General features: G+C 36.5%; 1 protein-coding gene across 18 annotated transcripts in view; it reads right to left on the bottom strand.

Moving 5' to 3' along the window:
* Positions 1-20499, bottom strand: part of PCM1 (pericentriolar material 1) — an 82221-nt gene that overhangs the window by 21121 nt on the left and 40601 nt on the right. For 11 of the 18 annotated variants that reach the window (XM_042934360.1, XM_042934362.1, XM_042934371.1 and 8 more), the window contains 7 exons: positions 20297-20487; positions 18079-18250; positions 14999-15357; positions 7778-7942; positions 5465-5521; positions 2214-2386; positions 1738-1869 (listed from right to left, as the gene is read on the bottom strand). In XM_042934360.1, the coding sequence (XP_042790294.1) occupies positions 1738-1869; positions 2214-2386; positions 5465-5521; positions 7778-7942; positions 14999-15357; positions 18079-18250; positions 20297-20487 (1249 nt within the window). The remainder of the gene's footprint in view (positions 1-1737; positions 1870-2213; positions 2387-5464; positions 5522-7777; positions 7943-14998; positions 15358-18078; positions 18251-20296; positions 20488-20499) is intronic. The other 7 variants (XM_042934374.1, XM_042934363.1, XM_042934376.1 and 4 more) reach the window with 2 other exon arrangements.

Genomic DNA, 20499 nt, shown 5'->3' on the forward strand with positions numbered 1-20499 from the left:
AGGAGGTGGACCTTTGGGAGGTAATCAAGGCTCAGATGAAGCAATGAGGGCGAAGCCCCCATGGTGGCATCAGTGCCCGTACAAGAGCCATTGGAGCCACATGTGGACACGTGGAAAAGGTGGTCATCTGCAAGCCAGGAAGAGGGCCCTCACTGAGTACCAAATTTGCTGGCGCCATGATCTTGGAATTCCCAGGCTACAGAATTTATTTTTATAAATAAATTTTATGTGAGAAATAAATGTCTATTGTTTAAGCCACCCAGTCTACAGTACTTTGTTGTACCAGCCTGAACTAAGACACTTAGGAAGCAGGTATCTTTAAATTTTATTTAACTTTAAAATCTTGTCAGGTTAAATTAACTTTATCATAAATTGTAGCTCAGTTTTCAACTTGCTACTGACGGTAAAGACCAATGTGCTCAAACATTTTAAAATAACGAAGTAATACCATGTATAAGAAATCTGGATAAAAAGGGAGGCAATGGGAGGTACAGGAGACAGAGACATCATTCATGCTCTCAGCAAGTTATTTCAGTAGCTAATAAACTTTAATGTAACTGCATATCTCCTACTTTTGTATACAGCTGGACCACTCTTCATTTTCCACAAAAAAAGAGTACATGATTTCCAAGTAGTTATAACAGCAATCCCAAGTAACAATTACTTACATTATGTATTTGACATTGTTAAGTGAATTAAAACCATGTACAAGTTTGTGTTCAGAGAGGTATAGGAGTTGGAGCCTAAGGTTTTAAGCAGAAAAGATGACTTGGGAAAGTACTGTTTCAAACATGAATGTAAATTAAAGAGCAAAAATTCAGAAAATGTCCTCAAAAGTTATAAGGAAATTAGTACATGTGAAGAAAAAACAAGAAATCTTTTGAGAAAATACTATCTTTTCAAAAGAACTTACAATGTTAAAATATCAACAATGGGCAGAAACACAGCAATACTGTTTCTGACTCTCTATAGCAGATACTTGCTGTTCAGTTATGGCACTCTTATCCGTGAATTTCCAAATACTAGAACTGGCAGAAAAAAGAAATGTATTTGCTATCCCAGGACCACATATTACCTTTTATAACAGCATCAGGGTCCAAACCTTTTAGATGATTTCCAAACCCCTAACACATCATCTCCTCACTATCCTAGTGGTTTGCCATTCACTCATTCAATCACTTCTATGCTAGGTAGGGCCTACTTGAAGAACACCATTTACTGAAAATACACCATTTTCCTCACCACTCTTTTCCTTTTCCCAGTTGCTTTTACTTTATTCAAAATTTTCTTCAATAACTTGAGTACATTAGCTTTTTTCCCTGGATAACTTTTTTTTGTCCAGGCTTCTCTCTTCTGACCCAAAGACCTGATTTATCTTGTATTTATGTATTTAAGGGCTCTGTGATCTGACTGCAGTCTGGTTTACTGAATGTCTTGAATAAACACAAGACACTTTACTAAATATCTGTTATCAATCAATTCCTATGTTGGGCACCAGAGATATAAACACAGCTATTTTAAACCTTATAACGTATCATTTATAGATAATTTTGGGGATTTAACTGCTGACATATTTTAATTGAGTTGTATACCTCACCTCAAAATGATGTGTTTTACTCAGCTTTTTAAGAAAGCTAAAGACACAATTATCAGGTATCTGCACAATTTATAACAACTTATTTAACTTTTGTTTACTGCATACTGAAATTATGTCTACATTAATCATGATCAGCTTACATCATCAGTGGTAGCAAGGCTTTCACTGGGGGTAAGTTCTGAGTTTGAGGCTATCCAAGTACCAGAATTCACTGACTTTACATTTTCCCCTTCTTTTTCATGGTTCTCAGAAATATGTCTGGATACTATGTCCTAAATAAGGAAATAAAATAGTTACTTACGTAAAACATTTAATTTTTTTTCACAAATTTAAAAGCAGAAGCAGATAGAATAACAAATGCAATTCTCCTCACCTGTTAATTATGAGGAAGAAATAACATTAAAGACAAAACACTAAAAAATTGCTCAGAAAACGACTTTTAGAAAAGCTATTTAAGCTATGCAAGAAGCTTTAAATAAAATGGTAAGACAACACATGAAAAATGGATCATTATACATATGGAAGAAGATGTACTTCAGTCTAAGAAAGCAACCAGATATAATCATGAAGAGCAGTACCAGACAGGATAGGAAAAAGAATGTGAGGTACCACATACCTGCAATGCATATAAAGCCCTCTGTCTCAAATAGTCTGTATTAAGTAGCTGAAGCTCATGGAAGAGTTCAATAAGAAAATGTGGACGAGATTCATTTTGAGAAATTAATGTAGCTACTTCAGAATAAATGGTATCCCGCAAAGCTTCAAACATGGAAAAATCACTCCCAGTTTCTGGAAGATATAAAAGATCAGGAAGTTAATAGTGATGAAATACATTCCTGACCATTTCTACTGGGTTGTATCAGTACTCTCAGGTTTAAATTACTTAAAAATCAGAACATATTCAATTCTATTTCAGGGCTTTTAAAGTAGAAAAAGAATCTTAAAAACTACCAAGATAAAGATAATCTCAAAAATATCAAGATATATATTAGAAAAATACTTAAATGTATGGATAGTATTACCTAGCATTATTCAGACTGTACTTATTTCTCAAAAAAATGATCTGGATAATTTTACACATTTCATAGGAATAATCAATGGAAATCTTTCAGCACTCGAATGAAATAAACAGCAGATTAATTTTTTTTTTTTTTTTTTTTTGCTAATATGAACTTCGTTACAGAAAAGGAAATTTATTTAGTTATGGTTTAGAATAAACTAAATGCTGCCAATAAAAACTACTATTTTAAGGTCTATCTAGTTAGGTCTATCAGTTCTCAAATCTCACCTACCATTCTATACTGATGGCAAATTGAATTTGTAACTGCAACACAATATAGGTCAATTTTGCTAATGTCTTACTGACACACTCAGCCTAAGCTGGACCAGGTATGACCCATTTCAAGTTTTCAGTTACACAGAATCTAGGCATCACTCTATTATTTAGCAACAATTCTGCTATATGTATTATTTGTTGGTAACACAGAATCATTGCCCTTAAAGGAATACAGTCATACTCTTATTTTTAAGAGTGCAAATTAACAACTGTTCCTCTGGTGCCTGGATGGCTCAAGCTAGTTAAGCTTTTGGTTTCTGCTCAGGTCATGATCTCACAGTTCAGGAGTTTGAGCCCCATGTCAGGCTCCACACTGTCGGCATGGATTCACCTCTCCCTCTCTCACTGTCCCTCCCCTGCCCACGTTCTCTCTCAAAATAAATAAACTCAAAAAAAAATTTTTTTTAAACTGTTCCCATTTTCAGTTCTCTATTAAAGAAAAGCCTCAGGGCGCCTTGGTGGCTCAGTGGGTTGAGTGTCCGACTTTGGCTCAGGTCATGATCTCACAGCTCGTGGGTTTGAGCCCCGCGTCAGGCTCTGTGTTGACAGCTCAGAGCCTGGAGCCTGCTTTGGATTCTGTGTCTCCTTCACTCTCTGCCCCAACCCACTTGGCATTCTGTCTCTGTCTCTCTCAAAAAATAAATAAACATTAAAAAAAAATTTTTTTTTAAAAAGTCTCTAGCTCTTCTAGCTATCAAACTCAGTACCCTTTCTAGAGCAATAGTAGAAACATGGGTAAATAGTCAAGTTCCACAAATATCAGTGACAAGATTCTAAAACAGAGAATTTAAAATGTTGAGTGTTTTGATATACTGTGGTTTTAAATAAATACACAAAGATCATAAAGATTTAATTCACTTTTTGCAAGAGAAGATAAGAATATGCAAAGCAAATGAGGCCTAATGAGAAAACCTCCTACTAACTTATGTCTTAAACCTTAACATCTTCAGGTCTCAATTTCTACAAGTATAAAATAATAATAACGAATACACAACTTCCCTATCCCTCAGACATTTTTAAGTATAAAATTAAAATAAAATAAAATAAAATAAAATAAAATAAAATAAAATAAAATAAAATAATAAAATACCAATGTTCTTTTACTAGTTTTAAAATGTCCACATGTGGGGCGCCTGGGTGGCGCAGTCGGTTAAGCGTCCGACTTCAGCCAGGTCACGATCTCGCGGTCCATGAGTTCGAGCCCCACGTCAGGCTCTGGGCTGATGGCTCGGAGCCTGGAGCCTGTTTCCGATTCTGTGTCTCCCTCTCTCTCTGCCCCTCCCCCGTTCATGCTCTGTCTCTCTCTGTCCCAAAAATAAATTAAAAACGTTGAAAAAAAAAAAATTTAAAAAAAATAAAATGTCCACATGTGATATTTATTTTAAGTCTCTGTAAGAAATATCTAAAGGAAAAATCCAGATAAGAAAATAGATTTTAATACACAAACTTCCAATTTATGTACTACAGTTGGCCAGTTAAGTCAGAAAATGTTTATTATTTCAAGATATAAAAACAAAGCATATTCAATGACATCTGTCATACCTCTGTAGGTGATAAAATTTTCATTCTAAATTATATATCACTAAAGATTAAATTATTCACAAATAATGAATTATGCTGAACACATGCTCCACCCCCCTCTCCCGACTCTGGCCCTGCAACAGAGGTAGAAAGTTTTTGCCAGTTTCTCCTCCTAAACTAAAATGCATTTGTTTAAGCTAGAAAATCCTTGATCTCAATCAAGTTTCTCTGATTCCATCTTATTCTCATAGTTCTTTAGGAAGTATCACAGATATAAGTCAAGCTTAGTCTGTGCTAGATCCTTGTTTTTTCTTTAGATTCTCCTACAACAGACTTTTATTCACAACAGACTTTTATTTTTCACTTATGTATAGTGTAGGGAACCATTAAAGAATATTTATAATTCTAAATCACACAGAACCATATTTAAAGAAAATATATAGGATAAAGATCAAAACAGCACTTTGGAATGTCTGTAATTTTCCATGCCTTTTTATTTATCAAGGTCTTTGCATGTCATTGTTTTTGTTTAATGGTGTATTGGCTCATTTTTTAAATACAGATGTTGACTAGTGACGACAAATAAGCAGGTACAGCAGAAGTCACACCTAACACTTAAACACTGTAAATCAAAGCTAGGAAAAAATAACGGTATTCTTGTTTCAAAAAATATTAATGCTTTTAAGCACTTAAGAAATACAAAATAAATAACTTCAAATAAAACACTAAATTATAAAAAGATTTTCTATTACCCTTATGAATGTGTTGGCTATGTTCTATACAGTAAATGAAAATGAAAACCAGAAAGGCAGCTAATTTTATCACCCAAGTAAAGAACTATAAATGAAAGCCTTCAGAATTTTATGAAGTCTCTTTCACTTTTACAAGGCAAATGACATACATACACTAAGCTAAATCTAAAAATAATCAGAGCAATAAAACTAAGGATATTTAGGACTAATGGAAAGAAATTAACACAAACTGGACACCAAAACTAAGCAGATTGTTACCTGGCGCTTCATTGCATGCATTTCTGTTAGACTGCTGTAGCACTCTCCTAGCATGTGCTGTAGGAAAGGGCAGACATAAGGATGAACATAAAATGTGTATGAATAGTAAAGACAGGGTCTATAATATGAGTAAGTGAATAAAAAAAAAAAAAAGCAAATTTCTTTAAAATTGTTTGCCTGAACTGAAATGTTATCACAAGATAAGGTTTTTACTTTGTTTTAAAATAATCTTACTAGGGAAAATACAAGAAGATTTGCTATAAACTTACATATAAACAATGTGACTGATGACGACTATCATAATACACTTCTGCCATTCACTCTCAGAAGCATACACATCAAGATCAAACTCCCCCAACTCCTTAGGGAGAGGACGGGACAATTAAATACTAGCAGTCCTATGTGCTACACTCTAGTAATCATGTATCAAAAAGCACTAGCACATGCTATAAAGAATTTCAGGGTAGTGACTAAAACAAAGTGTTTTCAGAGCATGAATATGCAAATACACACAGTGTATATTTACACAATTCAAGCATTTTTTAGTGCACCAAAATTCAATCCTTATATTTTTCTAACAGTAATGTCTGAAGAACTATGGCCAAATATCCATTATTTAGGTAACTTAATAATCCAATTAAGTCTTTCAATTTAATGCCCTTCCCCAACCTCCACTCATTTACTCTTTGAAGATACCACTATTTGATAAAGACAGTGAAAGGGGATAAAAGTTACAAAATTTTGGTAAAATGCTGGGGTCGTGTCAGTAGAATTGATAGTTTTGCCAAAAGGATCCTAGACTTAGCAGAAGACCAGGACTGAAATTTCCACTATGCAATCTCCTAGCAACAGGACCTTGAGGAAGTCAGTCAGTTCAAAACACAAACAAATGTGGGGTTTCTTTTCTGATTACAAAAGCAATAAATACTCATTATGAAAAGTTTAGAAAATACAGAAAAGTTTCAAAATGATAAAATCTCTATTAACATTTTGATGGATTTTCTTCCAGTCTTTTTTCATTGATATTTTTGTTAACAAACATAGTTGGAATCATACTGTTCAGACAACACTAACTACCAGTATTGTTTTCACTTTTTTTTTTTCCCCTTAGCATAGATAAGTACAATTACGGAGTTAAGGGCATGACTTTTGAAGCTTTCCAGAAAAACCGTACCAGTTTATGTTACCAGCTCTTTATGACACTGGGAAAAAGGTCTCTCTGACCATGTTTCCTCAACTGCAAATGGAAATAAAACCAATTCACAGCATTATGAGGCTCAAATGAGATGAGTAATTTAATTTGTAAATAGTAGAGCATAATACAAATGGTAGCTGCTACTCCAGTTTTTCACCAAGGGTCCTACTGACACCTGAGAAGAGTCTATATTTACTGCCTCCCTCTTCATTTTTCTTTGAGATGTACTTGTTCTTTATAAATTGGGAAAGTACCAGTACTTAATGTAAAACAGTGACAAACACATACAACTCCATTCATTCATTCATTCCTCCCTTCACTCAATCAACACTAAGCGCCTACCATGTGTCCAGTATCATGGAAACGTTGAAGGTACAAATATGAAAGGTATTACCTGCTGCCAAGGGACTCAAAAAGGTGACAGACACTTAAACAGGTAATTACTATAAAATGTGATACAGGCAACAGAAGAGATTTACACAGGCTACAACAGAAATGAAAAAGGAGAAAGGGAAACATATCTGAGCTTAGATCTGGATACAATTTCAGGGAAATTATGCAGAATTAACGTTTTATTTAAGACTCCAGTAAAGAAAAAGGCTTACAAAGAGCAAAAAGGACTCAGGCAAAAAAGACACTTCCTGAGGTGAGAAATGGCATGATAACTATGGGCAAACTTCAGGTCAGTGCCTTGGAAAGAAGAGACAAGTTCAAGGCAGAGGGTGGGCAGAGAAGAGTCTAGAGATGCAAGAAAGAGCCAAATCTCCGCTGGACAGATGTTACATTAAAGCATTTGGACTTTCCCATTAAGTATGGTAAAGCCAAAGATTTTAAGCAAGGAATGATATGATTTTATATCGAATTATTATTCAGAGAAGATTTTCAGAATTTCAAATCGGTTTCAAATTAATGTCAACTATACTTTTAGTTTAGAATTTTATCAAAGTGTCGAAAGCTAGTATCGCAATAAAAATATTTCCAGTTTACATCTCTTGATATCAAAAATATATCTACTCTACTTATACAAAACCTTCCACATGATAGAAAATTCCAACAGACCACTTTTCAACTCTAAGATGAAGAAGTCCTAGATTAAAGCAAACCAAAAAAGAACATACCTGAAGATATTTCTGTAGACCTACTATATTTTATTATTTTTTCCAGCTGCTCATGATTCTTTCTGCTGAATACTTTTGCTTGAACAGGCTCTTCAGTCTGGGCTGAATGTCTGTTCCTACTTTTGCAAGGTTCACATGTGCTAGACATACTGGCACTTTCATACCCTTGAGTAAAAAAAGTGACAACTGTTATCAGTTGCAACTAACTCAAACTGAAAGGGAAATTGATTTCCACAGTGAAATAGTACACGTAACCCAATTTAGAATATATGAAGGCCTGGTATAAATAGACATACAAAATAGTAAAACAATGTCTTGCAATAACCTTTGGAAGCATGGGTAACAATAATATATTCTAAAACTTCATTGTCCTTTGATATTTAATGAGTACATCCCAACTCAAACTATATGGCAGGCCTTGTATGACCCAAATTCCCTACTAGACTCCAAGTTAACAATTTTCCAGTGTTAGGAAATACAAGAAAGAATCCTATCTAGTCCACATAAAATGTCCGTAACAGAGAGAAGAATAATGGGCACTTGTCAAATATGTGTGCCTTCTTATTATAACTTGTGTGTAACAGGACTTGATTTAAAAGGTCTTACCCACCATAGGTTATCTATATACCCTACTAAATTTTCCTTGCTATATGGCACAAGATAGGACTTCAACTTTATTTTGTTCCACATGGATACTTGGCTATATCTACCCTCTTCCCAATGAAGTAAAACGCAAGCTTGGTCAATATATTAAATGTCCCTATTTATTAAGTTTCACTTCTGAGCATTATTTAAATGGCATACGTATTCCAATGCCATTTTCATTCTTTTAGCCACCGAAGTTTTACAGAATGCTTAAATATATGGTAAGGCATGTCCTACCTAGCTTCTCTTCTTTTCTTGGCTATTGTTAGACATTTGTCCTTCCATACAAGTGCTGACATTTTTTTTTCTAATTTCAAAAACAGTCCACAGTCCACGAGGATTCAAAATGGAATCACATTAAAAGCATTTCTTAACTTGAGGAGAACTGATATTTAATAATTTTACACATTCTCTTCTAAAAAGTTATGTTTGTTCCATCTTATTTCATGTTCTTCAAAAATATTTACATTTTTATAGATGTAGTACTTTCCTTGTTAAACTTATCCCTAAGGATTTACCCCCCTATCAATTTGGATACTACCACGGGAAGAGTATTTCCCCCCAACTTCCATTCTTCTGTTACTACAACAGCTAAAAATAGTTGCACACTTATTTTGTAACCAGCAACTCTACTAATTTATGTTGTTAACTTTAGTAGCTATTTTCCAGTGTCTCTTGGGCTCTCCCAGAAAAATATAAAATGTTTCCATTTATTTATTTAATTATTTAATTTTTTTGTGATAATGCTTTCCAAACAATGCTAGACAATTATGATGGTGGAGAGGGAACCCCTGTTTAATTTCTAATTTTGATACAGATTATCTTTGGAGTATTTTCATTTACAATGATGTGATTGGCATTAGCTAACAGCCTTCATTATATCAAATATTAAATATCTGTCTTCTTAGGTGCATTTTACTTAAAAAATTTTACTAGGAATGATTTTGAAGTTCATCTAATCTACCACTATGATTATATGACTTCTGTCCTTCAATTTGTTGATATCAAAATTATGTTGACAGATTTCCTGATAATGAATCATGATTACATTTCTGTAATAAACCCTACTGACAACAGTCTAATATTTGTCTTGATTCATGGCAGATTAAATTTGCTAATATTTCACTTTTCAATTTACATTAGTAACTGAGATTGATCTGTTGTTTACTGAACTGTTACCTCTCCTTTTCACCTTTCCCTATATTAAAGGTGTCTAATCTGATTCATATGTTGTTCCTGTTGTTTTCGGCAGATAGGACACACCAATATCTTCTTTGCATCGTGACCAGTTTGAATACAGGACTCCCGAGCTGCAGTACTCTTCTGTCTGTGTATGGGCATTATTTCACTTTCTTCTACTTCTTGTGTTGTCTGATGTCAGTTTGGTTCTTTTTTATCGTACAGAACTTGTTCTTCCAGTCTGGAAGCTTAGAAGATGTTTACTTTTTCCTTGGGATTAAGGAATTTTATCAGAATATACATAGGGGTATGTGGATACCGTCCCCCTTGCCTCCCAGCTGGACAACAGTTAGCTGCATTTCTACTAAATTCAAGAGTAGAATTCAGTGATGCATCACTTCCATATTAACACCCAATGCTCATCCCAACAAGTGCAGTCCTTAATGACCCTTGCCCATTTAGCCCATCCCCCCCACCCAACACCCCTCCAGCAACCCAGAGTTTGTTCTATTTAAGAGTCTTTTATGGTTTGTCCCCTCAATTTTCTAGGCCAATAATTTGGGACTTAATAGCAGTTACCCTCTTTTTTGAATAATCTAAACATTATATGTGAAAACCATTTTTTCTAGTTCTATAGAATTTGTTATTAGTTTAATACACTTAAGTGTTTTTAGGATTTTGTTCAAGTGTGTATTTCCTTCAATAACTGTTTTTACTGGATTTTACCTGTTCTATCTAGTGTTCAGCTTCTGGGGCTTCTCTCTAGCTGCCGGTCCCTTTTGCATGCACTGTTACGTTCACTGGATGTCAGGACTCCTATCTACCCTGAAGGCTGGACCCAACTGTGGGTAGCTTCACTGGCATGCAGACAGCAGTTGGAAGCCTCACTCCTACAGTGAGTGAAGCAACATTCTCACCAGCAAGTTGTCAGTCTCCCACCAAGACAGTAAGAGGAAGCTTTTCTACTCAGTCTCCACAGCTGCAAAGGCAACGCTCTCCCACAGGCAAGGCAGGGACAATGGCACCTACTTGTTCAGGGACACTCTTTCCCATTAGTACCTTGAAGTGGCAAAAGACTGCTATTCTTCGAAGGAAGGAGGGTGTAAGAATAGTAGGAGGTGCACAGATGGCCATCCTCCAACCAAGTCTTCCCCGGGACTACAGAGCTCTGATCTTTGCCCCCAGCATTCTCAGAATGAGACAAGAGAGCCGAAAGCCTTGTACTTACATGCTCCAGATCACAGTAGCTGCCCTGCTAATAACAAGTTAAGTCCCCCAAATACGGTCGATCTATTCTCTGTAACATCCATTCTGGAATTAACCTTCCCTTTTTATTTTTAAGGCCATCATTCAAATTAGGGCTTTATCGTTTCATATTTGGGTTCCTAGTTTCTTCGTTGGTCTCTCAGACTAAAGTCTAGCCACTCTCATTCATTCTGCATGAAACTTACTGGAAAAAGAACCCTCTTGGTTATTTTTGACCTTCACATAAGCAGGTCCAGCAATAAGGGTATACGACTGACAAAAGGAAAAGGTAAAATGGAGAATTAAGGAAGACTACCGAGACTCCAGAGTTCCACTGGCTAGACCAGCTAGTAGAACACCACCACCACCACATGTTCATTAGCATAAGGGATCTCCCAACCCACCTCATCACTCCTTCCCTTGCCCACAATCTGTGTTACTCAGAATGAGTGGCGACACAGCTAGAAAAAACCCATGCTTTCAGCTGTGTCTCCACTTTAGCGACACAGCTCAGCCATGGCACCCTGGAGACCTTGCACATATCCACAAAGGCGACACAGGTAAGGACTGAACTGCAGCTGAGTCTAAGTCTTGACAGAAGGCCTTATGATCCTCCTGGAGCACAGAATATGAGAACATGGGAGGCTTGTGAGGAACTACTATGTGGCCATTTTTTATTTGCCTCCCCCCACCCCCTCGTAAAGCTGTCGTGAAAGTATTTTTTATCTCCTCCTGGGTTCTGATGAAATAGGAGACCTTTCTTTCTCAGGCTCTGGGGACACACCGCCAGACTATAAAGTGGAGCGTAGCTGCAGCACGGCACTGGCTCCTCAGTAACGGGTCCTACCACTCGTGTTGCAACTGTCATCTGGCTTCTTCTGTTTCAGTGTCCCCTTGTGGCATGTAGAACAAAGAACACAGGGAGCTAGGACTCCCAGATGCTCTCATTTCTATGCCTATGTAAGTAATGAACTCTGTGACTCTAAAAAGGGTTGTTTCTTTGCTGGCCACATCTGTCAGGCCTTGCCCTTCCCAATGCTTGACATGCATTTCAACTCAGTCTTCATCAGTAAACAACAGGAGAGGGAAGAGAAGAAAAATGAAAAGACTCAGGGACAGTTATAGTACATTAACAGTTCAATCTGATTTTCCAAGAACAGGGAAGACCTAGACTATAGGATCCCACTGCTTTCTAACAATATCAAAAGAGGGAATGGACCTGCTAGAGAGTAGCCAAATTACAGGTCTGATGCATCCGGCCAGGCAAGAAACATCCGGCACAGCAAGAAATGATGCTCAACTCAAAGTCTGAATTAGAATGGAAGTGTAAAGAAGATTGTCACTATCACTCAATTTGTACCACCTTACTTCACATGCAGTAATATGTACCTTTACATATAAAGACCTGCTAAAGATGAAAATACATCGCCATCATTGCAAACAAAGCTAACTGAAGATTTAGCATGCTACTGCTGAAAACTGTCCACAAGTGCAAAACACACGAGCAGTTCAGTCTAGTAAATCAGGGACAGTATAACCAGCTGTGCTCTCTCTCAAGACAGCAGCTTAAGTCCCACCACGCTGATTTATTTGTCATACCCTATTTCCTTCCCCAGTTCCTCTCATCTTTGCCTGCCTCATCCTGACTCTAAACTTTTTTTTTTTTCATTGTTACTAGTTTGGAATGCCTTCCAATATTTCTCTTCATCTACCTACATTTAAGACAAGTAAATATTCTTTTTTCTAAGAAATCATGGCCATTCCTACCCCATAAAAGAGCACTGGTCTAGCTCAGTGCTTCTCAGACTTTAATGGACATATATTCACATTAAAACATCTGGAATCTTGGGGTGCCTTAATCAGTCGGTTAAGCATCCGACTTCAGCTCAGGTCATGATCTCATGGTTCATGGGTTCAGGCCCCACACTGGGCTCTGTGATGACAGCTCAGAGCCTGGAGTCTGCTTTGGATTCTGTGTCTCCCTCTCTCCATACCCCTCCCTGTTCACTCGCTCTCTCTCTCTCTCTCAAAAATAAACAAACATTAAAAAAATTAGAAAAGCAAAATAAAACATCTGGAATCTTGCTAACATGCACACTGAAAAACAATGTATACTCATTCGGGTGGTACAAGGTTGGACCCAAGAGCGCATTTTTATAAGCTCCAAGATGATGTTGATGCTGCCTGTCCCTGGTTCACACTTTGAATAGCAAGGGTTTAGCTGACTAATTTGATTTTGCTCCCTATTAGTTTGACTCTACATGTATTAGATTCTGCTATCAAGTCTTTTATTTTTGTGTGTGTGCCTTAAAGTAGGGCTCTCACTGACAGATGGTTTTGAATGCTTGTCAAACAAACGTGTATGTATGTTTCTGGCAAGTATTTTTATACTTAGAAGAGACCACATAGATCAGAATGTCAATCTTTGTCTTGAAGCAAAAAAGCTGAATTGCATATACAAAACCATCATTCCTTAGAATAAAGGGGTTTCAAAAATAGAAATATACCAGCTATTTCTAGGCTTAGGTAGACATGGCCATTAGTTGGCTGAAGAGTCTCCTAAGAACCTGCTACTCAAAGTGAAGTCCACAAACCAAGATCGACAACAAATGGGAACTTGTTAGAAATACAGATCTTTGGGTCCCCACCCAGACAGAATCTATCTGCCTTTAAACAAGATTCCCAAGGGAGAAACAGTAAAGTTTAAGAAGCACTGCCCTAGCACACTCATATTAACGGCTGAATGAGAAAACGCTAGAAAAATAAATGTTCATGTTTCTTCATTTGTTTGCATGACAAAAAGCATTTTTGTGGGAGCAAGGTGACGTTCACTGGGTCACCCAAGGGACCACTCCCTAAAAACGGCCCCAGTTCATTATCTATCTACTTAAACACCCTCCAGTGGCACCAAGAGTCATCTTGGAGAAAGCAGAGTAGTTGGATTTCATTCATTTGAATCAGTGGTTAATTTGCTACATAAAATCAGCTCCGCCCAAACCTATATAACTTTTCAAGGATGGTAACGTGTGTGCTGAGAAAAACATCATCCCTGTTCAAATTTGCTTGCTTCGCCATCAAATCAGACTCTTCAGATGGGAGTAGCGGTAGGAGGCAAGGACATGAGGGACAGATGATGAACTGAAATGAAATAAAGGAGCACCTATTCTTTCTTACATACATAGTTTTCATCAGAGTTCTCAAGTGTTTCATTAACCATAAGAGGCTAAGAAGAATGCTGTGAATATCTACAAGTGGATTTTTACTACAGGGTTTCCTAGGACCTCCATATCTTTGCATGTATTGTGAGTTTCCAAGAGTTAGCTGTGCACAGTGATTTTTCAAACTTTTCTGATTATATGCCTTCAATACATTGTTCTTAAGCACCAAATACTATCTCCCGAACCCAGAAGAACATCTCAGAGCCACAGCCAAAAAGCATCCCCTGAAAACTTGGAAGGAGCATCCTTTAATATTCCAGATTCTAGAGCTAGACTTGAGTAAAATTCTTAAAAAATCATAGAATATCTATTTTTTTAAAGAGGCACACAGTTAACACTATAAAAAGAACTTTAATTAGATACTCAATGGCCAAGATTCAATAAACCTAGGTAAATGTTTTACCTTATTAACTAAGGGTAATTTCCTAAAGGACTAACAGCAAACTTGTTTTAAAAGTGGTTTCATCTATGATATTCAAAGACTGCAATGTAGTTACAGGCCCAAAGTTCTTTAAATGAATCAATCAAGGATGTAACCAAAAAGTGCTGGATGTAGGATAAGATGTATTATTAAAAAAGAGAAACATTAAAACTTGGGCATTTCGGCAACTTTTAGTAGGGCACGTCAGCAATTTTAATAACCTTCAAGATACGGACAATATCTTCAAAGCTCATAGTAACCATATACACAGGAAATATAAGAAGCTTTAGGAAGCACAAAAAAAGAATACCATGTCTTAAAATAGCTACAACATTCAACACTATTTGATAAATTTTATTTAAAAAATTTGTAAAAGTGACTAAAAATTACTTTACTCAAGTAGGTCTAGAATAGTTTATCCATTTAGCTCTAATGAAATTAAGTATGTCAACATGCCAGAATAAAGTTATCAACATTTACACGGATCGATATTCAACAAATTTTAATACTTACCAATATTTTTAACTCTGCTTTTCAGCTGGGTAGAATGCCTTTTCTTATTCTTTGACTTGGGAGTTTTATCTTTAGACGCCAGGCTGGCCTGTGCAGATGCTTTTCTTGCCTTGAATGTTTTAGTTACTGTTGTTGGATCTACTGGATCAGGCATACTGCTAAAGCTTTCTAAAGACTCTTCATCAAACTGGTGTCTTCTCCGGCTGGTATCTAACTGATTTTTGCGATTACTATTTGTAGTTTTCTCTACAGGCACTGGAAATCCAGTCTTGATAAATGGTTTTTCTACTTCACCTTCCTGGTCATATAACCATGGTGTCCTACTGTTTTCCACCTCCTCTTCGGGCTGTTTTTGATTCCTTATCAATGAAAATAAGTTTTTATAGGTACAAAAGATTCCTATGTTTACTGGAAAACTGTAGATATAGTTTACTAGATTTAGGTAGATAAAAACATCAACAGGCTATAAAAACATTTTTACAGAAATAAACTAAATATGCAAGTATTATGAATGCTAATGTGCTAAATTACTTTGAACTTTAATATTACATCCTTCTCATTAAACCATTTTCATTGGCAAAAGTTTCAAACAAAAGATCTAGCATTCATGAAGCAAAAGAGTGGGAAAGAAAAATAAAAAGGGCGCCTGGGTGGCTGAATTGGTTAAGCATCTGACTTCAGCTGAGATCATGATCTCAAGGTTTGTGAGTTCAAGTCCCACATCAGATGGACCGTCCCGCTTTGGGTGAGCACAAGTCCCGGAGGTCCCTTCAAGTGAGCCCCGCCCCTTTATTTCTCTCTCTCTCCCCTCCTCCCACCTCGCCCCTCATGGGATTCTCTCTTTCTCTCTCTCTCTCTCCCCACCCCTCATGGGATTCTCTCTTCTCTCTCTGCCCCTCGCTTACTTGTACCCTCTCTCTCAAAATCAGTAAATTAAAAATAAAAATAAAAATAAAAATAAAAATAAAAATAAAAATAAAAATAAAAAAAGGATGGGACATACAAGGAAAAACCAAAACACATGCAGGAACAGCTGAGAAAGAGCTGTGTGTAACAGAGGGTTTGGGAACACACAGATCTGTTGTCACCTAAAGCAGTTCAAAAAGAACTGGAATTCGGTGAAAACAATTGTCCATGCAACTGGTAATTTACTCCTCCACACATATAGTTTAGTTCTAATGGTGTGCTAAACACTGACATCCTTTAATATATTAATAGGTATTCACTGATCATCTAAGTTTAAAAAAAATATGTATGTCTACAGGATTTCTCAGAAATTTTAACATGCCAATGTGCTTGATATTATAAATGTCTTAGAGGAATACATAGTCAGCAAGATGTCCAAAACTTTTTACCATAGAACCTGACGCGAACAGTGTTCCGAAGAATGTGATTTGGGAGACTGAACTATAGGATCCAACTCAAGACAAAAGTTAGCAAACCTATATTCTACAGGCCAAATTCAGCCTGCTGCCTGTTTTTGTATGGCCTGGGAGCTAAACTGATTCTTATATTCTTACATGGTTGAAAAAATATCAAGAGAAACAGTTTGTGACACAGATTGTATGAAATTCATATTTCAGCACCCACAAAGTGTTATTGGAGCAAGGTCACTTGTTCATATTGTTTTTGGCTGCTTTTGTGCAAAAATGGAAGAAATAAATGGTTATGACAGGCACTATATGGTCTGCAGTATTTATTATCAAGCCCTTTACAGTAGGAAAAGTTTTCTGACCCCAGCTCAGGACTACAATGTTTCATGTGACCTCTTGTTATCTCCAGCCATTTAATTCAGGGAACCTACCTAATAATAGTTGAGATTTTGGGGAGGTCTAATCTGAAGTAGGTCAAATATCTCAAGTAATACTAGATATCCAGATCCATCCTTTTTTTACTATCAATTATGTACAAAATATGGATAGTAATGAAGTAAAGACCTTCCAATAGTAAAGCTATTCACTAAAGCTTTGAATAAGTGTTTATTGCTTATGATGGAAATTCATTCAACCATCATTTCTGAATGGCAACTATGCCCTAAACACTGTTAGGCTCTGACGAGGGAGTATTTTAAAGAGCAATAAGGCGTTTAATGGGAAAAATGGTTAGCAAAGCTAAGAAAAAGTCAGGAAGGTCAACCATAGGATTCCCAGAGTCTAATAAACAGTTGAATTCTAAGAGTTTTTGTTTCATCATGTAAGAAAATCTATGATTTATTAAAGTGTCAAAATGTTTATTTAAGAGCCCAAGACATGCCCAATCCATAACTAAAAAGTAATGTGAATTCTGTATTTGTAAAGGGCTAGGAAAGACAAAATCAAAGAGATACTTCTTACAGAAGAAATACTACAATGAACTGACCTCTAAATTTTCATCCTTCTAAAAAGTTTTTTCTGAAATAAATAAGAGTAACAATAAAAAGGCTATTTTTACCAGCTGGCTATCAAAACTGTTTTCCAGATTAACACACACATGAAAAAAAGCTATAAAAATATTAAATGATTAACCGGACTCAAACCAAGTAGTCTTTTATACTATTTGAGTCAAAAGTTTTATTTGGGAAGACTATTCTATTAAAAAATATTAACAGTGAGAAAAAAATATATGTATAACACTGAGAAACACAAAAAGATATCCTGACTCTGACTGATACCATATTTCACTGATCTAACAGTACACTCCACATCACATTTAGATAGGCCTTAAGAATTTATTTTAATCAGGAGCTATGAATCAAGGAGCCATCGCTTTACAACTATCGTCTAGAAGTTAATATTAGTTTCTAGCCCTAAAGTGAACTTAAAGACAGATAGCAAACCTGGGCAAAAGACACTGTATGGGTCACATCTTCTCCTTCCAAAATGAATTTCACGAGATACTCTGATCAAAACTGTGATACCAGGGTTAGCAGTAGGTGTATGCCCGAGAGGTACCTGATCAGATTATCAGTTTCACATTCCCAACGCTATCAAGCCGAACAACAGAAGCAGCCTGCCTAATTATGTTTTCAAATTATATATAATTAGATGTAATCACAAAAGTGACATTTAAGAATATAATGGATTATGTTCACAATTAAGTACCTTTGTTTTTCTGCTCCAATAGAAGAATTGCTTTCAAAAGGTTTTGGAAAAGCCATATATTCTGTTTTCCCTGAAGAATTCTGGGCTAATGGTTGCTGTTGTTCAGTGGGTGTCGAAATATTCTGAGAAAAGTCTCCAAAATTAGAAGGAAATAAAGGGCTGAAATTCATACCTAATAAATAAAAGCAATGGATAAGACAACAACAAAGTGCCTGAAGACCTAAATATAAAATTAAAAGACAGTTTTAATTAAATGTGCCACTCAAATCCACCAAAACAAAAAACTATTAAATACATTAACATTCACTTGTTCAATCACTGTTTACATAGCTCAGTCCACTAGGTTTTCCACATTGGTGATACAAAAATGGATAATGATCCTCACCCTTCAGAGTTAAAAGTTAGATGTAACAGTACCTGACCTTTATCAAATGACCAGATACTGGACTCTACTGTAGGCATTTACCCGTCACTTTGTTTAATGCTCAAAACAACGCCATGACACGGGTATCGTATTAATTTTACCAGGGAGAAAATCAGCTCAGAGATTAAACAGCTAGTAAATGCAAGAGCAGTTCAGATCTCAGGTCTGCACAACTCCAAAGCTTTTATTCTTTCCACTCTAATTTAACTGGGAAAACAGACCAAAACTAACCCTTTACCATACAGTGCCATATCAGATGTATTTGAGGGGGCTACTAACAACTCGGGGAGAGAAAGGGGTGAGAAAAGTCTTCACAAAATTACTTTGTGAAGAATGAATGGTCTTCGCCCAGAGTTGACACTGGTATGAAGTATATTTCTGCAAAGGAATTACATGTGCAATTATTTATATTATGTTACTTAAAAATCCACTCAAAAACACGTTTGTTGCCAATATTTATACCCAAGAACTAAAGTGCTTGTTAAATTTGTTAATGCCACTGCTTTTATAATCTTGCTAAGAAAATGCACTGTTCTTTTTATTTATTTATATTCACAGAGCCGTCCAGCTCTCCAAACCCTTTTCTCGTCCTATATTCCCTGGCAAACACCTTCAACTCCATTTCCTTCATGACACACTACATCTAACTGATCACCTAATGTATTCTACCTCTAGAATTCTTCTGAATTGCTCCTAGTCCTGTACCCCTCCTGCCAATGCCTTGGACCAAGCCATCATTCCTTCTCTAGTATTACTGCAGCAGCATTCAATTTTCTATTCACCAGCAATATTCTTAGCTCCTCTCTCAAAACTCTGCAACACTATCACTAGTATAATATTCCTAAAATAGAAATCTCATGCTAACCCCCTGCTCAAAATCCTTCAATGGCCCTTCGGGTTGGCCATGGAAAGTCTAAGCTTCTTTCCACAGTACAGAAGGCCTTTGCTGCTCTCCAGCCACATCAATTACTCTTCCCCCGTGATGGCCCTAAACACTAGCCAAACTTAATCACTTCTAAATTCCCCACATGATCTACTGTTTCATTGCTTCGTAACTCTTAAGTGTCACACTGATTAGAAAGCCCTTTCCTCTCTCATCTCCCTGGAAATAAATTGTGTTCATTCTTTAAATAACATGCTTTCTGGAAGAAAAAAAAAAAAAAAAAAAAAAGAAACCTGCTGACAATTTTTTGCCCCAACAAAGAGCAGACCCCTCACCTCACTTGCATCACTGCTACAGCACCCACGGCATTGTGCTGAGCACCTGACACCCTGAGAGCTTCCTCACTAGACTCTAAATTTCTTTAAACATTAGTTCTACCCTTCTGCATCCCAGTCACTTATTTGGCATCTGAAACGTAACAGGTGAAGAAAAAAGGCCTGAATAAAAGCCTAAACTAAATAAATTAAATCTAAGCCTAAGCTAAGCGTCTGTCTAGGAGTGAATCTCCCTACCAAGACATGCAGCTCCTCTAGAAGAACGCTGCTTTAGTCATCTTTACTCCCCTCATGCTCTACGCGGTGCCTGGTGTGTTGCAGTCATGGGAGAGGATCATTCCCTTTCTCCTTGATAAATGGTTGCTGAATAATTCAAAGGTGTAAGACTAAGCAATCTTCATATGCAGTTTACTTAATTTCATTAGCAACCATTTTAAGTTTTTCACCATAAAGAATCAACACAGACGAGTCTGTAACTTTCTTTGCAACATCAGAAGGGACAGATAAAAATCCATGCAAGAGACAAACAGTACTCCCAAGCACTTTGCATTTATTTTCAAGTTTTCAGTCACTTACCCGGTGCAAACGATGAAAAATTAGTAAACCCAGGTAGGTTAAACAGATTTACAGGCTGTGAGGGAAAGCTGAAAGGACAAAATAAACTGGGAGAAGAGGTGTGAGATGCACCACTGCTTCTTTCCTGGCTTCCGGGTTTTTCTGGGTGCTGAGTTTGTTGGCGCATAAGTTCATTTAGCATTTGTTTCAACCTGTAAATATTT

This window comes from Panthera leo, chromosome B1 (assembly GCF_018350215.1).
Source record: "Panthera leo isolate Ple1 chromosome B1, P.leo_Ple1_pat1.1, whole genome shotgun sequence".
In the NCBI taxonomy this organism is placed as follows: domain Eukaryota; kingdom Metazoa; phylum Chordata; class Mammalia; order Carnivora; family Felidae; genus Panthera; species Panthera leo.